General features: G+C 41.4%; 3 protein-coding genes across 5 annotated transcripts in view; all 3 read right to left on the bottom strand.

The window, feature by feature from the left end:
• Nucleotides 1-1,900: 1,900 nt before the first annotated feature.
• Nucleotides 1,901-6,690, bottom strand: LOC135103430 (knob-associated histidine-rich protein-like). Of its 2 annotated transcripts, XR_010270039.1 has the most exons (6): nucleotides 6,530-6,690; nucleotides 5,021-5,987; nucleotides 4,304-4,471; nucleotides 3,795-3,961; nucleotides 3,434-3,588; nucleotides 1,901-3,065 (listed from the first exon to the last, which is right to left on the bottom strand). XR_010270039.1 is itself a non-coding variant. In XM_064009637.1 (5 exons), exons 2-5 carry the CDS (start codon nucleotides 5,952-5,954, stop codon nucleotides 3,039-3,041), a joined length of 1,296 nt encoding a protein of 431 aa, XP_063865707.1. In that variant the 5' UTR covers nucleotides 5,955-5,987; nucleotides 6,530-6,690; the 3' UTR covers nucleotides 1,901-3,038. The 2 variants fall into 2 exon arrangements, 1 of the variants encoding a protein (XP_063865707.1); XM_064009637.1 differs by lacking the exon at nucleotides 3,434-3,588.
• Nucleotides 6,691-7,351: 661 nt separating this feature from the next.
• Nucleotides 7,352-10,219, bottom strand: LOC135103427 (uncharacterized protein KIAA1143 homolog). The gene is made up of 5 exons (XM_064009632.1): nucleotides 10,086-10,219; nucleotides 8,973-9,103; nucleotides 8,339-8,401; nucleotides 8,019-8,148; nucleotides 7,352-7,856 (listed from the first exon to the last, which is right to left on the bottom strand). The coding sequence occupies exons 2-5, from the start codon at nucleotides 9,090-9,092 to the stop codon at nucleotides 7,642-7,644; spliced, it is 528 nt and encodes a 175-aa protein (XP_063865702.1). The 5' UTR covers nucleotides 9,093-9,103; nucleotides 10,086-10,219; the 3' UTR covers nucleotides 7,352-7,641.
• A 2,584-nt stretch (nucleotides 10,220-12,803) lies between these two features.
• Nucleotides 12,804-21,913, bottom strand: part of LOC135103431 (uncharacterized protein DDB_G0271670-like) — an 88,030-nt gene continuing 78,920 nt past the window's right edge. For both annotated transcript variants that reach the window (XM_064009639.1, XM_064009638.1), the window contains exon 6: nucleotides 12,804-17,173. In XM_064009639.1, coding sequence (XP_063865709.1) covers nucleotides 16,883-17,173 — 291 coding nt within the window. In that variant the 3' untranslated portion in view covers nucleotides 12,804-16,882. The remainder of the gene's footprint in view (nucleotides 17,174-21,913) is intronic.

The raw sequence follows: 21,913 nt of genomic DNA, 5'->3' as shown, positions 1-21,913 counted from the left end.
AATGTAAATGGACAACAATCTCTCTCTCTCTCTCTCTCTCTCTCTCTCTCTCTCTCTCTCTCTCTCTCTCAAGCAAGGACGATATAAGAAGGGACTTGTAAATTCCTTGTTCATAAGTTTAGTATAAATATCACTGAACTATCAGAGCACCTTGTTCCGCTGGTTTCGTGTGTGTGTGTGTGTGTGTGTGTATGTGTGTGTGTGTGAAGCACTTGCTCGGCCCGACTACCCGCTTCCTGAACGAGACCTTGCCCACTGAACCAGCAGCAAGCTATCAACGCCAGAGCTTCCGCCGCCTGCTGCCTGGACGCACGTCGGTACAGTTACTTTGATTTGTGTAGTGCTGCTTATGTCGCCTGGTCCTCATCGGCCCTGTACAGGTGTGTAGCCGTATCTTACCTGGTACTGTACTGAGCCTCAACAACGGTAGTCACTTTGCCTCATACACAAAGATAAGTAGTTTGTTAGGGTGTCTGATTGCAGTGCTACCGCCATCGGGGATTTCACTAGTATTAAAAGTCGCTCTGAATTATAAACCTCTCGATGGTGTATATATATCTAGTACCTCTATGCTAGTAATGAGTTGAGTAAATATGCAGGTAAAAATTTACAGTAACTCCTTTTCACATAAATCCTTCCCTTTCCCTCCAACAAGCCTGGGAGACTTTTGGGGAATCAGGGGGATTATCGTAAACATAAACCATATCGTGGCATCTGCCGAATTTTACTTCACGATGATACTAATACATATGTTTAGTACCTCAATGTGGGTAATGGGAGGTTGGAAGTTGTATTCATAGAGACCATGCGGCTAAACCTGAATACTATGGAATCTGATTTCATTCTGGATTTGAAGACATGGTTTTGTTATGTTTACGAGGGGTTGAAAAATAATCCCTAGTTATTTATCCCCTAAGCTTATAACTCTACCGTATTCTGACTGACGATTAGTAACAGCAAGTTTATAATTATATTGTTTGAATAGGATATATAGTGGGTGAAGCGAAAGCGCACAACTGTTGAAACGAGGTAACCAAAGCTGACATATCAAACTTTATTTTTCTGACTTACCAACTCTAGTCGCAAAATCATCTGCAGCCTTACATCTACGATTTCTTCTCATGAATTTTGTTTGTTCTTCAAATTACATTGGGTCCTCAAAACTCTGTACTTGCATACCTTTCCCTTTCATTATCTTCTGAGAATTTGTATGTTATAATCCTGTCACTCCATTTTTTTTTACTCATACTTGTCATTTTCGTATATGACACAGATACCTAATTTTCTCTTTATACCCATTTAATTTTCGTAATATTCAATCTGTTTTCCTTCTACATCCCCCGCTTCATAATATCCCTCCATCACATTTTTCACTTCATTCTTTTCATTGCTCATGTGCATTCTCCTTTCTCTTTCACTCCTAATACCTTTCCAATATATAGTAATTACTTGTATATCCTCTTCGTACTTGAGACATTCATCATTCGGCTTCATCAGTTCCCCTTACACTCTTCCAATATTTGTATTACTCTCCTTAGCATTTTATATGGTCATATTTTCTTACATTTTTTGTCCACAGCACCAAAATCAGTCTGCTAACTTCATCCCTCACCATTTCCTTAACCTTTTCTATCAACCTTGCATTCTTTCACTTCTTTCAGTTTCACATTTTTCATCCTCACTACTCCATCCATCACACATCAGCAACCTCTGGAAAGTCTCAAAAACCTTTCTCAGCAGTTGTGTTTCTATTTATACTCTCTTGCTCATCTTTCAGTGTGAGTCACAGCATATGCTTCACACCATCCATCATTTCTCAGTCTTTTAACCTTAAGCATGTTTTTCTCTCCATTCATTCATAAAAAGACCAATATAAATATATAAAAATGAATCACAAAAGTAATTGTTAAGCTTTCACTTTATTGTAAAAATGCAAATTTGTACATGTTTTACTAAAAAATATGTAATAAGCTGTGCACTCCAAATATACTGTACACCTGAGCAGAAAACCTTGATAGTCATCTGTTTCTTTATGGGCAATGAAGTCTGATTTGCATTCATCTTCCAAAGCCAGCACCACTATTGTGTCTTATCACACTGAAATTATACACATGTATGCCATCTTGATAAATCCCTGGAGTGGGCTGGCTTTTTCTTACATATTCCTGTGTATTAATCATCCTGCTTATTGTTATACTGTTATCCTTAATACAATATCACTCCTAAATCAAATGGAGTAAAAAGCTCTCAATTTCGTTATTTCAACTTCTCAAACAGACTGCCTTGATTTTCCCAATCACTGCCACAATGTTGTATCTTACTATCTAATACTGTTATTTCCATGGTTACGACTCTTTTGCACCTGCTAACTGTACATCTTCCTCCATCCTGCAGTCTTGCCATACAAGACTTTCTACTCTCATTTATCCCTTGTACTGCTAAATTCTGGAACTCTGCTCCTGTTTCTGTATTTCCTCCTGCCTACAACTTGACCTTTTTCAAATGAGTATCAAAACACCTCAAAAATTAAATTGGTGGACTTGCTCAGTTCTCCTCCTGTTTTTTTTTTCTTTTGTGGGGGAGCCACATTGCAAGTGGGCTTTTTTATTACTCTTTTTGGTGCTCTTGGCACATGACATGTAAAAACTTTCAAAGGAGAAAAGACTGGCTGACGTAAGTGAAACTAAAAATTATAAGCCAGCTAAATCCAGTTACATAATCATACTTCGTCAAACAGTTTTATATACCGTATACCTCATTTTCCTGAGATACAAATGTGAACATGCTTTAGTGACAAAAATTGAGAAAAAATATATATCGATGCAATAAGAGTAGCAATAACATGCATAAATAGTGATAATCAAAACAAGCATCTTTGATGGTACAGGTGATTCATAATTGTTCCTTTGTCAGGCCTTCAGAACGACAACTCCAACAGAGAAAAACCAAAGTAGAAACAATATTCACCACAACACTACTTCCTAATCCATCCTGGTATGCACCACCAACACCATCACCTTGGAGGTTCACTCCAGACATCACTGAAGGCCCTTCACCTGCTGAACCTGTAAACAAAATAAAAATGTAGTTTATGAATGAACAAATGATGGATCCAAACAATGGAATCAGAACACAAATAAAGAGATTCAGTAGGTATGCTTAGACAAAAGGTGATCCTCATTTACAATAAGACCAAAGATGTCACCTAACAAAATCATACATATATATATATATATATATATATATATATATATATATATATATATATATATATATATATATATATATATATATATATATATATATATATATATATATATATATATATATATAACAGATTCTCAATTCAAGCGATTTAATTGTTGTACAAAGAACCAGTCAATCAAGAATTATGCTCATGCTGATCTTAGCCAGAAAAACTTGAGAGCCTCACAATGGTTATGAAAGACAGCTGTGATCTGGTGACACAAAATGTCCTGGTAAGGCACTCAACCTTTCACATCATTGATAGAATGTGTTTTTGTCTTCCTGTTGTGAGGTCTGGCCATAAGATGTCTCCAGTGTTTTGTGGGACACTGGTAACAAAGTCTGTTAGAAGAAACCAAGAGCATCTTCATATCCAACTTAAATAATGAAATTAATTTTAATGAGAGGCACATGATCCCATTTATAAAGCAGAAGTTTAGGAACTTGTTGGTCTCTCATCCCTGCCACAATACAAACTGCAAAACTGTTACTCCCATTTAGACAGCTGTACAAAAAGACCTTTAATTCTCAACAGATTCTTGACACACCAGTTTCATAGTAGCTTCCTCTGGGACACAATTGCCTGAGCACCACTGCTGGATGTTGAGGGTCGTGGCATCTGGATCAGAATCAGGGTCCTCCTCTTCCACTGTGACCCGAGTAACTTTGGGGAGCTCTGAGTTGATGTCATTTAGTGTGACTTTCACTTGCTGTCCTGGTGGGAATACAGAACGCAATAAGTAAAATTATGACTACTTAATGAATTGAACAAAGAGACAATTAGAGCATGCAAGGAGGGAATCTGCCATATCCTTGAGAATTCTTAAGAAAAGGTATCAGATAAAGACACAGATACTTGTACACTTGTTTTCTCCAAGAATATAGGATACCAAAGATCAGCAAGTAGATTTTGCACAAGATACCAAAGATAAGCTAATAGATTTCAATGAGATAGAAGGAATCCTCCAGATCTTAAGTTGTGTTCTTACATCTTATCACATGTACTTGAGTAAGAAAAAAGGAACAGTAACAACAATGAATTACACACATGGCTCACCTTCAATCAAGACGTGCCAGAGTTCCAAGTCAGCCAGACTAACACCATACAAAAAGCACAGGTCAGGGGAGAAGTAGTACTCCTTGCCACTCTGTAGCCGTAGCTTGCCCATTCTGCAGTGAACCTCTGTGATGACTCCTTTAACCTGCACCTGGCGTGTTCTGTCCTCTGTGTTGGTAGATGAGATGGTGGTGACAGTTATTAGGTGAGGTTAGTGGGCTGGTGTTGGTGATGATAGAAAAGAGAATACCCCAACCTAAAAATCAAAAGAACAATCTACCCATCTATATATCTAATGCCTGTTCTCGAAAACTACCCACAAGAGAATGGCCACAATAAGACAGCTAAAAAAATATAATGGCACATCTGTGACCATAATAAGCCCAGATAACAGTGATATATGCCAAGGTTTATTTGCAACAACTGGTGTTCAACAGTTGGAATGAGTCACTTCAATATCCTAGAACTGTTGTGAGCAAATTGTCACCAGAAGCAGCAGTGTCTGGTAGGGTGGCACATACATCTCTCAACTTGAGAAAGGAAGTAAATTATGGATGCCAAATGAATTAATATCTAAAAATCCAATAAAACTAATATATGGGAGTAAGTCAATGCCTTATATTAAGTAACTGTTGCCAGATATCACATTTCTCCAAAATTCTGTAGAATATCACATTATTTTAAGACAACTGTACACGAACAAAACCTGTATCTTACCCTTCAATTTTAAATACTCCTTCATTTTCTCTGTGGTCTGGGACTCATCAGAGGCAGATATTTTGTCTTTCTCATCTGTCTCTTCATACAAACCAAAGCCATATAAATTTCTTGCCTTGTCCCTAGTTGTAAAAACTTTGAGTTTCACATTATCATTTTTTTTCTTTCCTTCTTTCTTTTTATAAGTTCCACAATCACTCAATACAGTTTTATTCCTGGTGCTGGCTGACTTGGATGTCTCCTTAGATGTGGCATTTGAAAGCTTTGCTGAAGAGAGATTTTTTTTTTCATGAGTTGACTCTGTTAAATCTTTCTTTTCACTGACATTTTTTTGAGACATTTTCTTTTTATCTCTTGAGTCCTTATCTTTTAAACAATTTGGTTCATTTGTTTTGTTTTGATTTTCATCACACTGTAGCTTCTTATCCACTGATACAGAAATGTTGTCATCACTTGACTCAGTATTACTTTCCATTTCTGTATCAGTATGGGTGACATCCTCAATGGAGATAATCTTACTTCTTGGTACAGTCTGTCTTTGGTGCATGTGATGTTGAGGAACAGGTAGAACATAGTGAGATGGATAATAGGAGTATGGTGTGCCTTGGAAGAGTGCTGGCATGGGAGGCATCATGTAAGACCCGTGATCAAGTGTTCCCTCCACTAGTGGCTGGCCATAATAAGACCAGGGCCCCCTGACACTCCCCATGCCAGGACCTCTTGGTGCACCATGTTGCCCTGAGAAGTACAAATCATGCCCCTTCATTGCAGCATGAGGAGGCAGGCACACTGGTGGGGCGGGTGGTGGTGGTGGTATAACATAAGGCAGTGGATTTGGTGGGTACATATACAGGCCTGGACGTATGGCGAAGGGTGTGGAGGGGTACAAGAGAGGGATGCCCCCCTTGGAAGATGCAGCTTCTGTGGCATCCATATTGGGTTCTAGTACACCATTAGAAAGGCACTTCTGAGGAAAAAATAAGCAAAAATAAATACTTTGGATTTGACCTTTTCACCACACTTGTGCGTATAATGTGCAGGATGAATAGGCTGGATAGTACTCACCATGTTCTTTACTTACACAACCTAACCAACTATTGTGAAGCTTCATCATGAACAGAATAGGATACAAAATATGACAAGAGAAAACACCAGAACATAAGAGATTAAGGCAAGCTGCAAGAATCCATCAGACCTTCATGTATATTGGTAATGCATGAAATATATTCACCTATTTCTACTTGTTATTTTCACCCATAAAGTGATCTAACCATCTTTTAAATCTACCTAATGAATAAGACATGGGAGAACATTAAAAATAAGAGAAACTGCAAGAATCCATCAGACCTACACATGACAGTCAATACATAAAACACACTACCTATATTTTTTTTACCGATAAATTTATCTAGCCATCTTTTAAACTTCCCCAATGACTCATAAACCTACTAATGTCAGTGTCCTTGAGACGCATATTTGAACCACTAACTCCCTCCTGAGCCCACTAACCTGGTGTGCGGGATGTATTCACGTTGAGATTCACAGGTATTAGTTACCCAGGCACGGAGGGACTCACATATTGATGACAGCCACCAGTGTATAGTGTTTCCTGTCACCAACACCCACACTCACTTTCCCTCCTCCCCCTTACAACTCTTGATCTTGGTGGCTTATTGTCTTTGCAACAGGGCCTTCTTTGTGTGTTGTATTATTGTTGTTTTTATTATTATTATTATTATTATTATTATTATTATTATTATTATTATTATTACTTATTTTCATTATATTCGAGAATACAATAAATATTCCACCTCTTAATATGGAAAGAATGAAACTGCAGTACATATCACAGGTTATCATTAGCAGTGTCTAGTGAAAAGAACTATTGAACATGTGTTAGTCATTGTTCATAATTAAAACAAGTGCCAGCTGTACTTAAGATAATTGGATTGCATGGTTAGGCATTCAGTATCTAGTAAGGAGTTCCATCCCATACTGCAGTGTGGATGTATTTGTTGTTTCTCATGGCTGCCAATGGATCAGTTTCTTTATCAAAATACTAATAACTACACCATTGTTATCACTGCCATGGTAACTTCATGTCTCACATAACCTTCTAAATCTGGTGGCTGTCTTATACTGTTATTTAAAATAACATTATTTGGTTTCATGAGTACCGTCTTAAAATTAGTGAGTGGTATGGAGTAAATTTGTTTATAACCATCTAGTTTTGTATAATTTTGAGTTAAAATGTGTTCAAAAGCCATCAGAATTTTAAGGATTAAGTAAGACCTAGATTAGAATCTACTCATGGTGAAACAAGAGAAAGCATTACAACAAAGACTTTATTAAGATAAAAATTTTGACTTTTTTTTCTGGGGTCCTTACATTATAAAACTCCTATTATGAACAATAAATGTTACTTTGAGCCTCAGTCACAAGGAAATCCATGATGCCGACTGTTTATTTTTCAAGACAGTGCTGTGGTGCTAAATGTGATGGAGGTGATTGTACCAATGGACAGTCTTGAGTATTTAGGAGTTATAGGGCAAACAATTACTGCACTTGCTCCCACAGCCAAACTGCAACTAGATGTACACACACCATGTCCTGTTCTGTTCTTAATAATCTTCATCTTCCTCATCTTCATTAAATGACAACAATTTCTTGTTTTGAACACCTTTCTTTTTCACTTTCTTTGATTTATTTTCCGATGGTTCCTCAGATTTTTCACTTTTCAGCTTCTTTCCATTCTTCCCTTGTGCTTCATCACTGGTACGTTTGGTTGGCTTGCGGAAGATGATCTTTCCATCTGGTGGTGCTTCCTCACCTTCAACTGATAAGATGACATCAGAAAGGTGTATAACATGGATCTAAGACATTTATGTCATTTAACTGTTTTATGTTTTTTGCAAGTCATACATGAAAAATTTTGCAGACTCAATATCACATGACCGTGCTAAACAGGCAACAGTGAATAACTGCTAAGGCAACTCACCTTCATGCCTCTGCTTTGGCCCCTGGACCTCACCCTCAACTTTGTCCCCTAGGAGGTCATCCAACTTTCCTTCTGAGCGTAATCGGTCCACTTCTTCTTGTGTCAAGTCTCCTGCCCGGAGGCTCACTACCTGGCCACAGTAGACATATGTGAGAAGCTCTACAAATACCATCTAAGTTACTTTGTTAGACAAATTGCAATCAAGCTTAACAATGTTTCACTGCATCCCCTTTGTAAGTTAAGCCATTTTTATGTTTGCTTTATTTATGACATATAATACACAAAACACTTCACCAAAATAAAGAGGGAAAAAATCTAACCTGGGGCAACTCATCGTCTTGATCATCAAGATCATCTGCTGTTGCTTCCGGCATCACTGCAAACTGAAAAGAAATATGTAAAGATTTGTGCAAGTGCTCATATTATACAGTAGAAAAATATGAGTGGTTAAGACATGGCCAATGCATTGGCATTTCCAAGGTTAATGGATGAAATACACTTTACAATCATTACTGTAAACAAGGAGAAATACTAATATCTTAGTGCTGAAGCTTGAAGCACCCGCAGCCTTTATATGGAGTGAGTGACAAGTGAACAGATGGAATGAAAGTGTTCTGAGATGGTGGTGGAAACAAATGAGGTTAGGGTGAGTCATGTCACCATGCTTTCTCAACATGTTTTGCAATTGTTAAAGAAAAGACAGCAAGGATTAGGATACTGGAGCAAAGATGAGGAAGAAGAAAAATAAGTAAATAAAATGGATAAATAAATATGCATGGGTGAGGTACATAACTTCAATGATGGTCATGTCCTTGAGGGAGTTCCCAGGAGTGGAGTAGTATCAGACTAGACCAGACTAGACCGCAGACTTATTGATATGGGGTAGCTGGGTATAATGAGGATTAACTGAAGCAATGTAAGATGTATATTTTAGCACTTGCTGTAGATCCTCACCTTCTCTGATAAGCCGTGGTCCTCCTTGTAGCCCACTCTCTCCTTGAACTTCTTGAGGAATGATGGCTCGTCAGGCTTGGAAAATGCAACATTCACCTTCTTCCCGGTCCACTTAGCCATGTTGAGTGTTCCTGAGGATATATTGTAGTTATATATGAATTACTTTCTTTATACTTGATATTTACTTAATAATTACTTTGTCAAGCCAGAGAAGACATTGCAGGATCAGTTATCTTCATTTTGTAACAGCCTAAGAACCATGTAATGATTTCAGTGACACCTTACTCAAATTTTCCAAATCTTTTTTTTTAAATCTTACTTATTTATTTTTTTAAATAATGTTCTTGGCCTAGAGCTAGAGCTTAGAAGCTCAGCTCCCAGCCTATTGGTGGCACAAGCAGACATCTTTGTAGAGAGAGCCTTGTGTCAACTGCAATGAAATATCTGTTGAAGATAGGGTTAATAGGAAGCATGTGGTGTATGTACTCTTCAGGCATCAGTTGTAGTTTGTAAAATGGCCAGCATTAGGCAGGGCTTGAACTCGGGTCATCTAAATCAAAATGTCAAAGTGCTGACCACTATGTAGGTTATCACCTACCCATAACTGCCACATAATGAACTCCTAATGACTAAACAGCTAAGGGTATATTGAAACAAAATCAAACTTAACCTAATAAACCTCCTAATTAGGGGTTTTGTCTCATGGATCCCTTAAGCATTCAAAATCTGCTGCCTCATTTCAAAGATCAGTACCGTATATCTGGAATGACAAGATCTACACAGTACAATAACTAAGAGGATGGAGAATGCTGTCTGCTTAAATCAAATTTTTTTTTTTTTTACATGACTGGTTAACTTACTGAGTCAGGTTATTCACTTTAATGTAACATAACTAAACCTAATCTAACCAAACACAACATATCCAGTCCTCCAAAAGTATCTGAAGGGAATAATCTCGTGTGATCTGTAAATCATTATCTATCCTCCCGCACAAGTCTACCAGCCTATACCTGTCAAAGCATCCATCATGTCTTTACAGATCACAGTTATATGTATACCAAACAACTCCCTTAGATGTTACAGGGTATCTTACCCAAAATGTAATGGACGTACCTGTTGTAAGTGAATGAAAAAAGTATACGCTGAGTGAGTTGTCCCGCTAAGGTTCCAGCAAATCGGTTTGTTTACAGCAAGCAGCAGGACGGCGGTGTGCGGCGCGAGCCACTTGCCTCCCGTGTCCTGAGGGCGCGGAGTTTGGAAATGCTGAAGAGAGAGAGACTATACATAGGTGGATGGTGAGGTTTAATTACGAAAACGTACATGGTGTTAGAATTTGAGAGAGAGAGAGAGAGAGAGAGAGAGAGAGAGAGAGAGAGAGAGAGAGAGAGAGAGAGAGAGAGAGAGAGAGAGAGAGAGAGAGAGAATATTACAATGTCCATTGCCAAATTGACTTTAATGTCCCTGAAAAGGAAGGAAAAAAGAAAAAAAAAATAGACAACCATGTCGCCAAAAGAATAACGAATTTTTTTTTATTCTTATTAATTATAATGCTGGAGGAGGTAGTAGACGCCTGCCGAAACGATAATATTACTTCCACAGGTCTCAAGCACTTACCCTTTGTTATTTGATTTCGCCATTTCTTCTTCTTCTTCTTCTTCTTTCACCCTGTTTTATCATCCCTGAACAAGAACATAATCCCACTCCATTTTTTATCCCACCACGCTGTTCCAGTATGTTATTCGTCATCTGACACACATTTTTCCCAGACAGGTGGTGGTGACAGGTGCAGGTAGTCGCTGCGTCGGAGAGTCACACGAGGACTGGCAGGGAAGCCGTCAGAGCCACGCCTTCACGGCATGTCACGATGGGCTGGATTTCCCACTGAAACTTTGATGTGACCCTCCATCCGGCCCCGCTACCACACCACCATAACCAGCCAGCCTCCGGAACCTCCACCACCATGCACCATCACCACCATAGTCGCTGACTGGTTGGGAAAAGAGAAAAAGGTAAATGATGTTTTCTTTTCGTTGGTTGTGCAGTTAACTTAGATCCTGCTGTCAATACTCAGATTCCCGGGAAGAAAAAGTATTGTCAGGCAGCGAGGTCTTCAACAGTTTTCCGAGAAGCGAACACGAGCAGGGTAGTGCAAAATGCAGTTGTGTGTCCCTTTACAGAAACACTTGAAGAGTGCAGTCTTTTCTTTCTCCCTTTTGTTTTCCGTCTTCCTAGGTGTAACTGAAGAGGGGAGTATCAGGTCGCCTCATAAACTAAACTTGACTCATTTCTTTAGATTTTCGACAATTGAGAATAAATAGAGGATGACTTTCCCTTATTATTTCTGGCATATCAAAACATATTATGCAATTGCCTCTAGTTGTGATATCACGCAGTCCAGTGAATTAATGTCTGCAAATCGAATAGAAGCTTATACTCTGGCTAATTAACCGCTGTGTGTTGAGAGCCCAACTGAGACCAGGAACAAGGGATATGTGAGCCGGAACCAACTGCCAGTATCCTCCGTATCCTCAAAAGTTTCGACGTTTTGTTTCGACCATTTCCAACAAGCTCTAGTGGAAATGATTGGGTTGTCCAAGTGCTTTCATGACTGTAGTGATAAACTGACGAGTATTCTGCATCCTCACTGGTAAAGGCACTCATGAGAATCAACTTATTAAATTTGTAGCCTTTGAAAACAGTCCATAGGAGAGTGTAAAAACGTTTGAGAATACGAGCCTAAATTTTTTGTCAGGAACATTTTGCACAATACGGCATACTTATCGAGTTGTACGTGCAAATAAATGAAAGAAAATGTGAAAGTCGACGGTTGCGTTAATATGCCTAGATCACCATGTTGCCTCTTCACTCATGAAATCTTAGGCAATGGCTACTAATTTAACTCTAAAAGAAGGTTGTCGAATCTCCTCCCACATGTCTCTTGTCCTGGCAGGGGCGAGGCTCTCTGTCCTTGTGTGGCGCCCGTGGGCCTACTTGAGAAGCTTTAGCAACTTCGGAGAAAGGAGGAGCGAAAGTTGTTTAAAGTTTCGAGTTGTATTCGTCTCGGGTATCGAACTCTGCGCCACAGGGATGCGAGCTCCGGATCTCCAAGTGTTAGGCTAAAGGTGACTTCCAAATGGCTTGTTAACTGGGTGGCAATATTTACGCTGACAACACTACACATCTCTGCCGTTTCTTGTGATTGATTTATTGGTGGGTGCAGTAGTGTGGCATTAGGAAGTCTGTTTCCGTTTTAACTTTTTTAGGGGTTTGAGCGGCAGAGTAGTGGGCTTATCTTTATTTCTTTGTGTGTGGGGTCGTCTTCCCTCGCACATCAAGAATTCTCTCTCTCTCTCTCTCTCTCTCTCTCTCTCTCTCTCTCTCTCTCTCTCTCTCTCTCTCTCTCTCTCTCGTTACTCAACACAAAGCCCTTAGAACTTTTTATGTCACCATCATCCAGACCAATCCATGATCTACTTATCACTTGAAATCTCTCAAGAGGGAGATTTCAAGACACTTCTCTAATTGTGGATAATCCTTGTGCCTCTTCTCTCTGGGGACTGGCTTCTTCAGTGGGTTTTCTGCCTTTTTGTAGTCCTTGGCCAGAGCCCCTAACATTAAAAGGCAAAGGGAAGCTCCTCTTAAAATAACCTAATGTCTGTGCTCTTATCACTTTTTTGTTAACTTTCTTTTCATCTACAGCCATTCACTAATTCAATGTACCAGTGCACTTACTTGTCCCCAGTGTATGAGTGCTGCCGCGCCTCATGCCAGACTCTTGACAGGTGGTGGGTGGCTCAGTGCAGGGGCAGGGGAGGACAGTGAAACACGGGAAACCAGAACCATTTTATTAGTATATCAAAGGGAGGAGACGAGTGAGAAAGAGAGAGAGAGAGAGAGAGAGAGAGAGAGAGAGAGAGAGAGAGAGAGAGAGAGAGAGAGAGAGAGAGAGAGAGAGAGAGAGAATCATTACAGAACATACAGACAGACAGCCAGACAGACAGAGAGACTCCCTAAAAACTACACACAGCCCTTCACATAACACCGAAACCTACGTCACCCACAGCCTATCAGCCTATCACTTAGAGAGAGAGAGAGAGAGAGAGAGAGAGAGAGAGAGAGAGAGAGAGAGAGAGAGAGAGAGAGAGAGAGAGGAAGGGAAAGCTGCTTACACAACCATCTACATACAGTGTCACTCTACACACAGTGTCACTCACTATCTAGCCCAGACACTCAGAAGCCTCCTCGTGCTCGCGTCTCTCAGTTCATAAGGTACTCAAGGATCTTGGTGAAACGAGAGATGGACAGAGAAAATCAAGAAGTGTTATATGTCCTTAAGTTCCAAATAGAATAATGGTTTTAACAGCTTTTTTTTTTTTCTTATATATCCTTTATAATATACTGTATATACGAAGAGGAAATGTATTGATATATGTACGTACGTAAGTGTATAGTAATAATAGGTATTGAGGTTTCGATCGGTTATGTACGATTCTAAAAAAAGGTAATTTGATTCCGTTTCATTCGTCTCACTTTCAGATGAAGTTACGCGTTCTTGTGTTTGATTATATTGTTGTTTGTACCTCACACGAAGAAAGGAAAGGATTGGAATGTATCTGAATGTATTTGACTTTTTTTTCTGTCCTTAAAGTATGATGATTACAAGGATTTGAGTTGGTATTTATATGTAGCTGAAAAAGTATAACATGTACGAATATCTAGTTTTGGCCATATCCAAGGAATGCATGGTGCAATCTTGGTCAGTGGTCGAGTAACACAGCACGCTCCTCTGCTGTGTTCAGAACCTTCCCTCAATCTGAAGTTCTCGAATAATAATGAAGTAACATTAGTGTTACTATCTAAGGACTAGGTTAGATTAAGTTAGGTTAGGTTTAGATGAATTTAGTACATCAATTTCATGTCTAACCCTTTCATGGTCACGATTTAAAAAGCGTCATATTTTTGCCCTGAGATAAATAGTTACTGTCTCAAGATTAGTAGATTTGGGTTACTTTATAAAACCGAAGTTGTTCAGTCTGTGAAACTATTGTCAGGTTTTAAGAACATGCGAGTATAAGAGAAAGTGCAATGAGCCATTAGGTCTTCAAGTGGAAGTCTCTGTATAAAACATATCTAATATCTACTTTAGTCCACTTCTCCGTAGATTTGTCAGCCTTTTAAAGCTCCCCACCTTACACTAACAAACTGATCACCGAGTCTTTTCCATTCATGTAACTATTCTAGAAGCAATTTAACCCATTATTAGATTTTAACATTATCAAGCCGTATCTTGATGACTAACCTTGAAGATTTTACTATTTATATTACCCTTGTTCAATCACAGGGCAGACTGGAGGGCTTCATATTGAAGGAAAACATAAAGCACAGTGAAAGCGAGTGTTATTAGACTTGTGACCGCGACTGAACGAACGTAATGTTGAATGAACTGAACTCAAATGTGTCAGCTCTTGGCGCGGTGGTCATGAGGAGGCAGGAGGGCGGGAGGGCAGAGCTGGCTTACTCACACTTCTGGCAACACTGCAGACGAGTCCCTTATATTGAATCAACGCATCAGTAATCTCTGGTATATAAGAGTCCTTTTTAGCAGTGAAATCCAGTGCCTGTAGTTTATATGTAGATCTTGAGCCGTGAACTCTTGGGTTACAGGGGCTATGTAGCAGTGAAATCAAGTATATCACGAAGGTCTTGTGCTACCGCTTGCTTGCTTTATATTGACTATTTAGCAGTGATGTCCGGTGTACAGGGACACTCTAGCAGTGACATCCATTATATATATTGGCACTAGCTGTGAAATCCGTTATATTGGGATCAATTAGCAGTGAAATCCGTTATATGTAGGACAGTCTAGCCGTGAAATCCGGTATATAAAGATCATCTAGCAGTGAAATCCATTATGTAGACTCCTAAGAGTAGCCTGAAAGGGGGAGGCTCTTGTAGCTATCAATCTGCGGTGCTGCCCTTCATTATTCGCTACAGTAATGCTCAGAAGGTGAGAAGAAGCAAATCCCTCCGGCTCTCTCCTCCGATTACCGCCGCTTGTCTTTTGTTTTGATTTTCACGTCACCATGAGCACGGCGGGCCCGGGTACCTCATGGCCTCACGAACCCCACCTGTTGCGTGCCGTCTGTCCCTTTCGCCTCCACGCAAATGTCACAAATCTCCGCTGGTGTGTTACAAATGTCAAGTGTCTCTGTGGCTGCCGTGTTACAAATGCTGCAATACGTACACTGCCGTAGCGTTATAAATGTTACAACTACAGAGGGGTGGAGTGGCGTCACGAACAGTTACAAATCCCCACACGACGGGTTGGTTTTAAGGTCACAGCATCGCCGACACGAGCCGTTAGTATACAAGTTTTATGATACCCATGCCGACGACGAGCCATTAATCTTACATGTAGTTCCTGTTACAAATGTCACGCCACGAGTCTCTCCCCGGCGTATTACAAAGGATACACGCTGGGGATGGCGCGTGGCAGCCGTCCTGGCGTGGCGTGGCACAGCTCCCCAGCGTCATGGGTTACGAACGAGTGCTGCGGCAAACAGCACATAGGGCGGCCTCCTCTACCCTCCGCTGGCCTAGTTGTACACGCAAAGCTGCTGTGCTGGAAGGATGTGCACGCTGGGACGCTATGACACCACTGTTACGTCGCCGTGACTTATACACGGCCAAACGACGTCGCTACACAACAACAAACACGACAGTGACTTAGCGCGGCGCGGCTTCTCCGTCTTGTGGGGACGACTCGCTAGAACACGAGTAATCCAGCCGCCCGCGTGATCCCTAACCTAATTAGCACACTTGGTACGTTCCGCATGAGCAAAACACTGAAGCGACACAGAGGCGAGTGAGCGCGCCTGTGTGACGTATGGAAGTCATCCCAAGAACCATCATTACTCGGTGCGTCAGTGGTTTCCAGGCTGAGCAAAGGAACGCCAGCTGCTCCGCTAAGGCTGGTGAGTGCCGTTGAGGAATGAGTCCGAAAGCTTTGCCAGACAGCAGAATAGTCGACAGAATCCCTTTACTGTTGGATATTGAGAAGAAAATCAGCATGGTTTCAAAGATTCCGTATCTTTCAATACCATACATTCGTTGAAAAAAATGTTTTTGAGCACAGTTTAATAGATAGAGACTTTTTGACTTGTTTACCGCCACGTCTTCATCCCACCCGTCAGTTCAGTTCGTCGGCTCGGGTCAGTCATCCTAAGTAGGAGACCCATCTCTAAGCGTCCTTTGCCGTGACGTGTACGAGTAGGTCTTGGTCTGAATCTTTCACTCTCCGTTTTATTTTTAGTACTTGAGCATCACTGAGCGACGTGCCGGTCTAGCTGGAAGACTCCGCGATGACTCACTCGGGTTTGCCTGGGGGGTGTCAGTCCCGCGGTGGTACGAGAAGCATTGACGTCACTCAGACACAAGAACACCGCTACATTCTTCACTTATGTAGCTGTGAGGAACCTCGTCTTGTGGCAATGGCGCGCATGGATGGCGATGAGGTAAAAAAAAAAAAAGGGGGGGGGCGGGGAGAGCTGTGAGAGATAAGTGATCTTTTTTTCAGAACTCAGCCACGCCTTTCGCTGCACGGGATCATGGAGGATGGGAGAGGGCGGCAAGGGAAAGAGGGATGGATATGGGAGGCGTAGAGTTAGATGTAGGAGAGCAAAGGACGTGTGAGTTCAGCCGTGCGTCTTGTCTGGCTTGTACACGAGTTAGTTCTTCCCCGTCCCAAGAGGCAAAAGTTTATACCCGGCGGGTCATTCCAGTAACACGCCTTGGCCTCGACCTCGCACGCACGCACGCACTGGCTTGCCTCTCGGCACTTACACGCAGGATACCGTCCGCTCCTAAGTCCTTCACGCTAAGGGTTTTCCTGCAGGCCGCTGTGGAAGTCTCTATATGTTGTTTTCATAGGCGTGGTGGCGGTGGCGGTGATGCTTGTGCGAGGGCGGCTCCTTGGAGGGCGAGCCGGCCAGGGCGTGGTAGCGGACGGCCGTGGAGGGCTGTGGGGGCGCCAGGCTGACGGGCGGGGGCGCGAGGGTGTTGTGGGTGTTGAGGGTGTAGGAAGTGGGTGGGATGTAGTCGTGCTGGGAGGTGGGCGAGTCTGGCGAGGACCTCACGATGACGAGGCTGGAACGGCGCCGTCCCCCACCGCTGGCTTTATCTACTCGTTCATCGTGCAGCAGCTGGCGGGGCGGGACGAGGCGGTTAGTGGGGCACACAGGCGGTGGGTTCATAAAGGGCGAGCCATGCACACCAAAACCAAGGGAGGTGCGTGAGGAGGAGGAGGAGGAGGAGGAGGAGGAGGAGGAGGAGGGAAGGAAGGAAGGAATAAAGATAGCTATGAATATGACCTATAAAACGACAACACATCTGCCCTTCATCTTCCTAACCTGATTTCCTTTTATTTCACTTCTTTTATCTGCTTTTTTTCATCAAAGTAGGGAACTGCCAAGGGTAGTTCATAAAGGTCAGGATAAGGACGATAACGAAGAGACGGAGGAGGAGGAGACATAGCAATAAGCATGTTCTGTGTAAGAGTAGCAGGAGATCTTCACTTCCTAGTTTTCCAGTTTGTAGTTTTTCTCATTTAAACTTTGTCCTCCGCTTCCTCGATCCATCCTATCTATTGGGGTCAGAAAACTAGAGAGCAAGCCATCCACACTTGCAAAAAAAGAAAAGGAAGCGAAAAAGAGGAACGAGAAGCACGGAGGGTGGGAGGGAGGGAGGGAGGCAGGGAGGGAGGGGGAGGGATACAGATAGACTAAGGGAGGGAGGCAGGGAGGGAAACCACAAAGACGACACATAAAAGAGGGGCATATTTCCTGACAGGACAAAAATTTGGAGATAGGGAAGGACAGACTGTCTGAAGGAATGTAATAAAACATACGGAAAGGGAAAAAAAAGACCAAGCAGTGCTGACGGTGCTGCATAAACTGGGAATGTGAATTATGGAGCAGTACAGGAAGAAATTAATCAAATGTCACAGAAATGAGTAGGAGAAATGTGAATGTTAGACGGAAGATCACAAGTGCGATAGAGACATGAGACGAGGAAGAGAGATAGAAGAAATGAACATGCTAGAGTTAAAAATAGCTACTTCACGAATAGATAAGGTAAATTGGAGACAAATGAGAACGAGAAATGGGATTGCTAAGCGTAAAATGGGGCCTTGCTTCTAGAGACTACGGAATAAGTAAAAGAGGGAACAAGACAGTGCAATGTTAGAGAATAGAAGCCGAGAGCGATCATATAAAGGAAGGAGTACTTACTAGGAACTGATGGAGTAGAGAAGGAGAAAATATTGAGATTAGAGAAGGATTAGGAGAGAGAGAGAGAGAGAGAGAGAGAGAGAGAGAGAGAGAGAGAGAGAGAGAGAGAGAGAGGAGAGAGAGAGAGAGATACATTGACAGTGATACTAAAAAAAAAACACTGTGAACTACGACATTTAATACAACACATAATAGAGAAAGAACATGTATTATTTTCCTCATAATAATAGTAGTAGTAGTAGTAGTAGTAGTAGTAGTAGTAGTAGTAGTAGTAACAACAACAACAACAACAATGATGATAGTACACACACACACACACACACACACACACACACACCACATCACATCACCCCATTACTAATACAGTTTTCTAAGCCATCCCACGTCCTCCTGTCACCACCACACCTTCCCCTCCTCCACACATCCCCCTTGCTTCCCTGGTGTGGGCTGTGCTGTGCGTCATACACGGAATCTGTTTACGAGTACTCCATCACTTTCCTCTCCTCCTTTCCTCTCCTTCTTTCCCTTTTTCCCTCCCTCCCTCCCTTTCTCCGTGGCCTCTCTCTATCTCTTTCTATGTCATCTCCCTCACTTCCTTTTCCTTCCAAAGTTTTTCTTCCTCGAAACAGATTCCCTCTTTCCTTTTCCCCTTTACTGTTTCTTTTCGTCATTTTGGTTCATGCCTTTATGTTGTTTGTCTTACTCGTTTCCTTTTTCTTTCCTCTTTTCTCGTTTCCCTTCCTCTCTCACCATCCCAACTTTACTTTCCATCCCCATTCCTTTTTACCTTCTCCTCATTCCTGCTTCATCAACCGTCCTTTCCACCTATTTCCTCTCCACTCTCCTCCCTCACTGACTTTCCTTCCTTCTTTTCTTTATCCCTTTCCCACTCCCTCCCTCTCTCCCTCACCCTCCGTCTTCTCATACAAATAGGATTTCGGGTGTGTGTGTGTGTGTGTGTGTGTGTGGTTGAGAGAGAGAGAGAGAGAGAGAGAGAGAGAGAGAGAGAGAGAGAGAGAGAGAGAGAGAGAGAGAGAGAGAGAGAGAGAGAGAGAGAGAGAGAGAGAGAGTAGCTACTGTAATACTCTTAGATAGCTGGTGCTGTCACTGGCTTTGGTACACGCACACATACAAGAGCTCTCCTTTCCCACGCCCTCTTCCTCCTCCTCCTCCTCTTCATTTTCCTTCCTCCTTTGAAAATGCCAATGCAAAAAAAATCACTTTACAGTCAATCGATCAGATATATCAGAAAAACGTAATTGGTTTATGATAAACTATATAAAAAGTATCAAACAAATCAAAATATGTACTTTTCATTTACTTCGTTAGCGTCTGGAACTCTGTAACCTCCAGTGTCGCCCGTAATGTAAGAGTTGCAGCCTTCAGGAACAGATTAGACAAGAACATGAGAAAATAAAAGAAAAGTTGCTAGAAGTCGTCAGGCCTACACGTGGCTACCTATCCCTGTATGAAACATTGATCCAAAACTAAGATGCGATGTGTTATGGTACGAAATTAATGGTTTTTCTGCATTGTTGTCGTGAAATGTTATTGGTGGTTTGACACTGCATGCGTTGGCCGGGTAGTGATCGCAGTAACATTTTATTTATTTATTTATTTATTTTCTATGAGTAGAAAACCGGTAGAGGGCACTAAAAAGGTAAATGAATGAAAATGAAAAGTGCTATTTTACCGCTTCCTAAAAAAGAAAGAAAAGAAAAGACAAGAAAATCCCTAAGAAGAAAGACCAGTTTAGTTCCAGACATGAATGATAATTTACGTGCAACTTTTCCATGCTTTATGATTTTATGATTTTCCTTTCCTCCTTGGTAACCGCAGCTGGAGGGAGTGGTGGATGGTTAGGTGGGTGGGTGGGGAGGAGCCTTCGCCCTTACTTTCATATGTTTCACTTCAGATTAGATAGCGCAGTTCAGTTTTATTATGTTCTGTGGTTAGCTTTTATTTTGATTTCATTTATTTGTTCATCTTTTATTTGTTTTGCTATTTTTTTTTTAAGGAAGTGGTAGATTCGCTTGTTTCCGTCCCTCCCTCTCATATTTTGTGCTCTTAGTTGTTTCCTCCACGTATAGAAAGTAAAAAATAAAATAGAAAGGAAAGAAAAAAATAGAAAAACATTGTAATGATCAACTAGTCTGCAGCTGTTTGTCCATCTTTTGTGTTCATTTGTGTCCCTCCTCCTGGTCCTTTTCCTCCACCTCCTCCTCCTTCTGGTCCTCCTGCTGTTGCTGCCACTCTACAAACTTTGGGCCGCCACGCAATTTTATCATTTTAATTTCCATGGGCAGCACTTAATTCATCGCAAGGGGAAAGTTTGGCAACTCTTCAAAATTCAGGGCAGGGTTCTATTTTTGCTGGTCCAGACATGACGTGTTGTGTTGTTATTAGGTCCCCGAGGCTGCCAGTTTGTCTAGAGTGCCGCCCTGTTGCTGGTGTTGCTGCTGCTGCTGTTTGTATGGTGTAGTACCGTGTAGGATGGAGTGTTGGTGCTTTTGTTGTTGTTGTTGTTGTTGTTGTTTGTTGTATGTAGAGTGTTCGATGTTTTTGTTTTTTAGTGTTTCAATTATTGTTCAGTGTTTTTTGGTTAGATTTTTTTTTTTTATTCTTTAGTTCATTGTTTTATGTTGCGTACCAGTTATTACCTGCGTGTTTTACTTGTGACTGTTGTTGTTGTTGTTGTTGTTATTATTATTATTATTATTATTATTATTATTATTATTATTATTATTATTATTATTATTATTATTATTATTACCAGAGAGAGAGAGAGAGAGAGAGAGAGAGAGAGAGAGAGAGAGAGAGAGAGAGAGAGAGAGAGATTAACATGCACTGTACGTTTTAACAGAAGACACATCAATAGATTAGTTCAAGTGTAATAATTGACTAACTGATATTTTGCCCCATCATCATAACCTAACCTAACCCAAATTAACAGCACCGCTTAAATATATAGCGTTAGACGGCGCGGTGGGCAGTGATGGGGCGTGTGTGGGTGTGTGGTGTTTTACAAAGTGTTTCCGATCAGGGGGTGTGTAGTGGCCCCTGTAGTGTGTAGGCTGTACGGAATATGGATGAGGAGCAGCAGGAGGTCTGTCGCTGGAATGCCGCTGCGTTGTGTAGGCTTGACTGTGTGTGTGTGTGTGTGTGTGTGTGTGTGTGTGTGTGTGTGTCATTCCTCCCTCCTTTGCGTCTACTTTAGGTCTGCCTTTTTTTCTCCTTTCTCTCTCTCTCTCTCCTTTCCTCTTTCCTTGATTTCTACTTCTCTTTTCCCTCCTTCCTCCCCTTGTCCCTTGCTTTCTTCTCTGCTTTCTCTTCTTCCCTTCTTTCCCGTTGTTCTTTCCCCCGCCCCATTTCCTTTTCCCCTTTCCTTTTTCCTTCATCTCTCCCTCTCTCCTTTTCCTTCACCTCTTCCCTCGATCCTTTCATCCTTTCCTCGCATCCTTTCCTTCCCTCCTTTACGCTTTTCTCCTCTACCGCATTTCTTCCCCCTTCTTGTCCTCCTTTCCTTTTTCCAGTTACCGTTTCCTTCCTCTTCTCCCATCCCTATCCTCTACTTCCAAAACTCAACTTTCCCATCCCTTTTCTCCCCTCTCATAAACATTCTCTATCCCTCCGATCCACTCCTAAACCACAGTT

The sequence above is a fragment of the Scylla paramamosain genome, chromosome 9 (assembly GCF_035594125.1).
Source record: "Scylla paramamosain isolate STU-SP2022 chromosome 9, ASM3559412v1, whole genome shotgun sequence".
NCBI classification, from domain to species: domain Eukaryota; kingdom Metazoa; phylum Arthropoda; class Malacostraca; order Decapoda; family Portunidae; genus Scylla; species Scylla paramamosain.
This window is presented reverse-complemented; position numbering and strand designations above follow the sequence as displayed.